We start from the raw sequence: 8644 nt of genomic DNA, 5'->3' as shown, positions 1-8644 counted from the left end.
ATATCCCGCTTTCCTCTTTTTGTTCCTCCTTTCCTTTCCCCCAGCGTAGGGTAGCAAACTGGACGCTCGTCTGGTTGACCTCCCTGCCTTTCCTCTTTTTGCTATCTCTATTTCTCTCTCTCCATCGCTCTGTCCTCATCGTCAACCATCTTGTTCCTCTTTCTTTCCTTATTCCATTTCACATGGCGCAGACTAGCTGGCTTGAGAGAGGTGTCTCAAACCGACGTCTATGTCCTTCTTATTAGTATTAGTCTTTTTTCTTTCTTACTACAGACCGATCGTGACACTATTGAAGTCGCTGCCTAAGCTAGGTGTACTCGTTTCAGGGATAGCCATTAAGAGTACCTTACGCAGATTTCGTGGTGACTTTCGCTGGTATGATCACAATGTTTTCTTGATCTATGAGAAGCCGCTTGAAAAGAAGCACCCATTTGTCTCCCCCCATGATTTCAGTCCGCGTCTGTGAAGTGTGAACTTTGGCAAACGACAACATGTGCTATAGCGCACCGCCAAGCGTGCATGATTTTTCTTCCAAGTTGTGCATTTGTCAAGACGGGTAAGGGTACTTCCCGGTACTTTAGGGATACTTTATTCTATACAGGACCCAATTTCTCACGCCTATCTAAGAATATCCCCATTTCGCGAAAGATTAGTCCAGTGAACCAATACACGCACATGCTTCACGATGCGTGCCTGGCAAATTAGGTGGAAGGTTGAGAAGAACACATAAAATGTACGTCTCCTAATAGAAAATCGAAAAGAAAGTTTTTTTTTTTTAGATAGCGGAACGCCACCACCTTGCACACGACACTACAACTTTCAATGCATTCGAAGTGCTCTGGGGGGAGGGGTGGGAAAGAAAATTTTTGTTTGTTTTTAAAGTCCCCGAATTTCACAAGATTCATTTTTGTTCCCGTTTCGGTTGGTATGGGCCGCTTTGTTCAGCCAACAGTGTCATTTACAAACACATGTGCGTTTCAGTTCATGAAGAAAAACACAAGTTGCGTTGTGAAAACTGCGTTCACGCCTCTACCCACGGTTCTGTGCACGCGCCCTTTCACGCGCTAATCTTAAAACGAGATGAATCAAGGGTTTGCACTCACGCACTTAAGACAACTTGCTCCTTGCAAGAAGAGAATCTTCTGGCATCGTGGCAACGGGCGCCAACAGCGGTTCAACCAACTCTCAGGGGTGCGAATGACGGTAATCCTGGCGTATACATAGGGAGTTAGAAACGATTTCTCGAAGCAAGTCGGCGCTTGACATTTTAATTAGCGACAGAGTGCACAGCGTCGCCTTGACGTTTACTTTAAGAATTATATCACTTTTTGGTAACTTTTTTTCCCCTCTCCTCGTTTATCTCAGTTCAGGCCGCGTAAATCAAGGAAACATCTCCCGCAAGTGCTCGCCTTAGCGATGTTTGTATTTGAAGTACGTGGGAGAAAAAAAAATGTAGCGCAAAGATTACTTATTCGTTAACTAATTCTTAACATACCACTGCCCCATCAATTCCTAGCAGAAGTGTTCTTTGTGAAGTTAGCAACACATCCAACTAAATGGTGGAATTTATTGAACCCGACGTTTCGGGGCCATCTTGACTGCTTCCTCAGCTGTTTAACAGACATTAAAGAGAAAGGGATAGATTAAGCTACATTAGTTGATCGCCGCTTTAAAATACCCAAAATAAGAAAAAAAGAAAGAAGATGCCACGCCATGCGCCGCTCTTAGGCACTCCATTACCTTTAAAAAGCCACTCCTATCGTGAGACAAATGCTTTCTAAGCATTTGTTCCGCCAGAGAAGAAACAAAAATGAAAAAACAGATGGCGACGTTGTCTCGGGAGTTCCCGCACCACTTCGTCAAGACGTCATGAACTGGGACGGCGACTGGTCGAGGCTGGTTCATTATTTATCGGCAAATATGGACTACGCTGCTTCCTAAAAGAGCCAACGGTGGCACGTAGCAAGTTCCAAGAACTTTTCGTGAGCCCCGACGGCCCAGAAGCGATATGCGAAAAAGGTAAAAAAAAATATTTGAATGCGTGAGCTCGCATTGACGTATGCTGGCGGTGGTGCTTCGGCGCTAAATTAAACGCAATGTTATAACGTTGACCTTAATTTTATCTTATAGTACGCAAACTGTTAACCTGAATTTTTTTGAAAATATGGTTTAGAAGTAACACTTTATCAGTCTAAAATGATTTAGTGTTTGTCCTAATTCTCCCTTTGGGCTATGGATGACGGCGTAGTGCCGATTTATAGAATATATTGATAATAGGGAGTTGAAACAGCGCTGGTAAGCTTGCTTTCCAGCAAAACAAGCTTATCAGTTTAGGTGAAACCTTCCTCCCTTACTCAAGTATTATTGCGCAGCAGAAAAGACACGCACCCAAGAGAAGAAGACACACGTCCTTACGTCCCTGTCTTTTTGTTGCACAATAATACTTGATTAATGGATTACCAACCTGCCCGGAGTTCTGCTCTCATTAACCTCCTCCCTCCCCTTAATAAGGCCGACGTAACAATTCTCTAAAAACCCCCCAGTGCATCGTAAACTAATACTATCGCATGTCGAACGATTTCCTCACGTTTGCTCTTCAGTCGTGGAACAAGAAGGTACAGTTACCGTCATTATTAACACAAACATGGCTTAGGAGCGTTTTTGTTTCTACTTCGGAGGATGTTGGAGATATCTACTTGGGGTGCCTTGATGGGCGGTGCTAGCTTGTAGTGGTATACTTCCCTTGAAAAAAATCATTGTTTGTTTCATGCAATAGGCATTTCCTAAAATTTAAGTTAAAATTAAATTCTGGGGCTCTACGTGCCAGAACACGATCTGATTTTGAGGCACGCCGTAGTGAGCAGCTGCGGATTAATTTTGACTACCTGGGGTTCCTTAACGTACGCCCAATTCACGGAACGCGGCCGTCTTTGGCGTTGCACCCCATCCGAATGCGACCGTCGCACCTGCGATTAAAACCCGTCACCTCCGGCTCAGCAACGCAATGCCACAGCCCCGGGGTTACGGCGGAGGGTTCTTGAGAAAGGTGAGCCGCCGTATATGTTTCTTCATCGTATGACGGCGGTTGTCGGCATTACCAATCGGGTAACACGAACGTACCATTCGCACCTATTTATATCCTCGTACTGATTTACGTAAAGGAATGGTGGCGTCTGGCTTACAAACCACTAACAAGCCGAGCGAGAAGGGAGTTGAAGGCCACGGAGAGTGCGAGAAAACAAAAGAAAGAAAAAAAGAAAAGCAATGTGCGTTTGCAGAGCAAACAGCCACTTCGTGTGTACTGCAAATATATGCCAAGACCAGGAAAGTGAAAAGGTCGCCGCTGAGAGCGGGAACAAGGGCGACTGCGACTGAACCAACACCAAACCGGTCCCCTTTACGGTATACTTTCGCTGCCGCGACTATTTCTCTAGATTGCCGATTGTAAAGGCTGACTCGGCACCAGAACGACACGGTGAGTGGCCGGCTGCTCTGAGCAGTTTTTCTCGAGCGTCTGCAACACACCGCGCATCTCAGCGGCAGAAGTCCATTGCTACAATAGCAGCGCGGCATACAGTGCAGAACTCACGTCACTCCTATGCGCATAGTATGGGAAAGCGGTGCTGGCCAGGAGCTCCAGTGTGCAGCTAAAATATTCTGACACCATCCGGCTAATAGGGACGCTCCACAAGAATGGCGCAGCACTTTTTTTTTTACTGATAACAGACGCGGCACTGTATCAACGTTTGCTTTAGCCCCGATGCGTACAGCCCGGCATGGCCCAGCTTTGTCCCTGGTCATGCACTTCGAGAGGAGCGTATACACGCGCTTCTCCTTCTGGAGGGCTAGCGTCCGCTCAGGTAGGAAGATGGAAACGTCTGCTTCAAGATGAGCGAACAGCTTGTACACGCGAAATCGCGGCATGTGCTGCTGAAAACCGTTTGGCCCGTTATAGCAAGGTGGTGTGTTAGGGCGCTGCCGTTGGCGCGCGAAGTATCGGCATTGCAGGTTGCCCATACGGAGTGCGGGTTTCTTAAGGATTAGCACACCAACTTCTTGCGGCTGAAATTATTTATCTGTGCCGAAAATTTAGTTATATACGTTTTTTTACGGCATCTTTATTGAAACAGGCTGATAATTTGAAATATATTGATGAGTTTTTGTTGTTTCCACCTATGTAACTTCCACGTCTCATCTGTGAGCATCATTCAGCTACAAGGAGCGAGATCGACCGTTTCACGTGCAGTGTGCTTGAACATATCCATCCAGCTTCAAAGTTAACCTGACTTAAAGAATTACACATAAAAGTTAAAGCAAAACTAGAAAATCGGCTACATTTAGTTACTGGCGCTGCCGGAAGCAATCACACAATTATGTTCCAGTACTTTCTTCTTTCGAATACACTTAAAAAGTAGTAAATTTTTAGAAAATGCCAAATAAATAGCGTCCTAAGATTTGTGCAACACGTGTTAAAGGTACTGAATTTGTATAGTTCTTGTGACTGTGTGGCGTTATCCTGATTGTTTGAAGTATGGCAGAGTCTCGCAATAGGGCTGAAGAGGCAGAATAAATCAGTTTAGAGTGGTACAGCTTAATATTCTAAATGTCTCTGGGCATTTTCTCGAAATAATTAACAAAATTGTGCTTAGCTCAGAAAGAATAAGACAAAGATTCGTATTGAAATATCATGCTAAAATGTAGGCATTCATTATGCCATTGAAATATATATATATATATATATATATATATATATATATATATATATATATATATATATATATATATATATATATATATATATATATATATATATATATATATATATATATATATATTACAATGGCATAATGAATGCCTACATTTGAGCATGATATTAGTGTGGTATATTGATGATATTGAGCATGGTATATATAGTGTGTAGACCTGTGCCCACAACTAAAGGTCACTGCGGTCGCGTTCTCAAACTGGCCTCGAACCGTCTTCTTCTTTCTCCTCGCGTGACACCTCGTGCGCGTGGCGCATGCGTACCGGGTTCAACCGGCTACCCGGGCCACGAAGATCGTTGCCTGTTGTTGCTGAACAACACCACGGTACGGCTTGCTCAGTGTCCAATACGAAGGGCGCGCAACTTCAATGTGACCAAGGAGTCATAATGGTTCAGAAGGAGACCTTTCAGTCGTCGTTATTAATCAGAACTCTATGGCTGCAGATTAGCGTCTTTCTACCCAACAGTTCGTTTTTATTAATGATATGTTAACTAACACGTTCCAGAAGTCAGCAATATCTACGACGTCATTGGGGGCTTGTGCGAGCATGTCATGGGAGCGATGCTACTCGTATTTCATTTTTACGTCACTTTCTCTTTACCAAGCCTCGGCTTGCGGCAACACTGAACTTGTTTGTACTCCAGAATATTAGGGGTTATTATTAACATTTCTTTTTAACGTCCTTGAGCAAAAAATTCTCTCTGCCATTACCGCTGAAGTTTCCTCTCGAGCTTCTAAGGCATATGCCATTCTCTTTTAACCAAATGGCAGAAATTGCCACGTTGCTCCGTGGGCCGTACGCAGACAGACACGCGTGGTATAACTGTTCTCGAGGCTGAATGTAGAACTTCTGGAAGTACCCGCCGTGGTTGCTTATTGGCTATGGTGTTGGGCTGCTAAGCACGAGGTCGCGGGATCGAATCCCGCCCACGGCAGTCGCATTTCGATGGGGGCGAAATACACTATCCTCTGTTCGCACAAAGTATGACCTGTCCTTCAAGTAGCTGAATATCCATTAAAAATTCACCGACGAGCACGATACTTCCTAATGCGAACATCGAGCGCTGCTCTTTGGGTGTATTGAATCCGCGATATATTATGGCAAAGTATTTGATTCCGAAGGACAAGGCGGTCTCGGCGGCGGCGCTGGGTCATTGCTCGGGCAGCTCGTTTAGCAGCAGCGGCACAGAAGCATTTCCACGGGTTGCGTCAATGATTGTTCAGAAAGAGAGCGTGGACACAGGAGCGCGTGGTTCGCGCGGAGCGTATTCTCTAGCGGGATCGGCGCCGCAGGCGAAGTAGCGTATGTGCAGTGGGTCCGAAGCCCACGCGAGCGCTTTGTTTCCGCGCTGGCCGCATGCCTGGTCTTGCCGGCACCCCGCTTTCCTCTTCACCCTTTTTGCCGCACCCTCCTCCGCTTTCCACCTCCTGGTTGCGCTGGAACCTCCTCTCCACTTTCCTCCTCGCGTCTTTCGTCTACCCCAGCTGCGCTCCGCATTCTCTTTCATCTTACGCTGAGCTCGTTCGCTCGGTTACGCCGACGCCGACACTCGCCGCTTGAACGGGAACCCAGAGCTGCGCTCTAACACAAGACCACCTAGGCCGACATCGCCCAAGGCGTCCAGGATGGCTCGATGAGTTATACTGTCATAAACGCCTTTAACGTCCAGGAACGTTGCTGCTGACAGTCTGCTTAAGCTTTTTGATGAACGGACGAGACAAGATCTATGACGTTGTCTATAGAAGAGCGTTGAGAAGCAGTACTGTGCTTTGGCGTCACCTCCGAGATCAGTAGGCGCTCCTGGCGTCCTGAAAATCTCCGACGCCACGGTCTGGGATTTTTGTCGTATTCGCTAAGCTTAGGTACCCACATCATCTGCTTAGATGGTGCTTAAATGAGGTTCAAAAAGAAAATTAGACAATTTTCAGCCCTTCAGCTTTGCCAATGCATGCTGCTTAAACGGCATGTACTACTCAGTAATAATCAATTTAGCAAGAGTGAAATCTCACTGCAGTTGATTTTTAAATCGAAGCCTCCACGATGCCTAGTGTAACCATGACATATTATGGCAACGTTACAGGAGAACCACCGCAGGTACAGAATGATGGAAGACACCGGGGAGCTGCTGCCAGCTCATCTGGAGGAAAGAGCGAGAACGGAATTGAACGAGACGTCCCAACGGCGAGCTGAGGCCCTCGAGGAACTGCGTGCTTTGGTCGACGGTGAGTTTCATTCACGCAGCGATTGTTCCAGATCATTGCACGACCTACATTCGACGAGATGACCTTGCACACCACTGTTACGCCCCTGCTCCGTGCTAATTCGCTTCACCGACGGCGTCTCGGCCGCAGTGAACAAAGAAGCGCTATCTGTTAGGCGCCGCCCGCGGGTTTGCGTGAGCTGTGCCCTAACGCTCTCGAACGTGCACCGTGGGGCGGGTCCAGTTAGCTACTATGCCTTGCTTTATTCACCTGTGATATGATCATAATGATGGCTTCACATAAAAGTGTTTGTCGCTTTAGAAGTTTATTTAGAAGAAACGAATAGCTTGGGTTACATTTTGTTAGTGTCCTCTGAAATACGTACGTGTGGTATGCGTCTAAGCTTGTTGAGCTGTCAAGCAGGCAAATATTGTGTTATGTATGTGTACTTATGTTTTGTGCAGTAGTATGCAAAACTGTGTATATTGTAGGGGTTCTCGGACAGTTAGATATACTTGTATTTCGTTGAGAAACTGGAGTGCACGCTTATTTTCTCTGGCTTTTTGGACTCAGGTGCAGAACTTTGTGTTTATACAGTGAACTTATTCGGTACTTTTCGTCAGATTTCATGCTTTTATATTTTTCATGATTTAAGCCATGAGGAGTAGCTCATGCCACCTAATGATGCCAACCTCTCCTATCACATCATGTCAATAACAATAAAAAATGGATGAAACTTTGTAATTGGAGGTTGAGTTGCGAGGCCACAGATCTAGGAAGTTCTTTCTTCCTTGCTTGCTACCTTTCTTCTTTGAGAGAGATACGAGCTTTAATGATATGCTGCAGCAACACTTGTGTTCAGTGCGAAGAATTTGTGCAGCGCCATGGGGTTTCTCACAAATTTGCTTGAGGCCTTGTGGAAATAAAATCTTTATTAACAAGAAGCATATTGGACATTACCATCGCATTCAATGATCCCATAGTTTGGTATACGAGGCTTAATAGAAAATCCTGTATGACGGCCTTTGATTTTTAAGTGCGGCGGCCGTGGGACACAGAATTTTCAGTAGAGTGACCGTCTTGTATACAATGACAAGCTACACGCCACCCTGTATCTCGTAACTGGAATGCGGTATAACAATATTACTTCCGTTTCTTTGTCTTCATTTTTCTTCCCTTTCTTACTGCGTTTAATTCCGTCTCTCATATGTTCGTCTCCTACTGCAGGCGAAGCGACGGTGCTGAAATCAAGAACAGATCCACTGTTCCTACTCCGCTTTCTGAGGGCCAGAAAATTCAACACACCCGCTGCGTTCCAGTTGCTTCGCAACTACTACAGAATGCGGTTTGAAAATCCCGACCTGTACCAGAATCTGTACCCTTCAAGTGCCAAGGAAGTGTTCGACCTACAGTGCCTCGGTTTCCTCGAGGACACCGATCCGGAAGGACGCAAAGTGTTTTTCCTGCGGATGGGTAAGATAGGCCGGAGAAACGTCTTGAAAGCATTGCTGCTTTGCGAATCAGAACGCGGACGAAAAGGAAATAGTCTTATACAGCCAAAAATTGGTCTGTAATTAATGTTGTCTTCGATTCAGCTAAAGCTTCGAATTTATCATTTAAATATCCTTACTCTTTAGTCTCAGCATTGTTATTATATGGAGGGAAGATAGATAGAT

At 45.5% G+C, this 8644-nt stretch overlaps 1 protein-coding gene across 1 annotated transcript in view; it reads left to right on the top strand.

Moving 5' to 3' along the window:
* The first annotated feature begins 3767 nt into the window (after positions 1-3767).
* Positions 3768-8644, top strand: part of LOC135905257 (uncharacterized) — a 40443-nt gene continuing 35566 nt past the window's right edge. The window contains exons 1-3 of the mRNA XM_070536447.1: positions 3768-3860; positions 6848-6989; positions 8196-8441. Of these exons, the coding sequence (XP_070392548.1) occupies positions 3777-3860; positions 6848-6989; positions 8196-8441 (472 nt within the window). The 5' untranslated portion in view covers positions 3768-3776. The remainder of the gene's footprint in view (positions 3861-6847; positions 6990-8195; positions 8442-8644) is intronic.

Source organism: Dermacentor albipictus, chromosome 3, assembly GCF_038994185.2.
Source record: "Dermacentor albipictus isolate Rhodes 1998 colony chromosome 3, USDA_Dalb.pri_finalv2, whole genome shotgun sequence".
In the NCBI taxonomy this organism is placed as follows: domain Eukaryota; kingdom Metazoa; phylum Arthropoda; class Arachnida; order Ixodida; family Ixodidae; genus Dermacentor; species Dermacentor albipictus.
The sequence above is the reverse complement of the archived record's forward strand: the minus strand, read 5'-3'. Positions and strand labels throughout refer to the sequence as shown.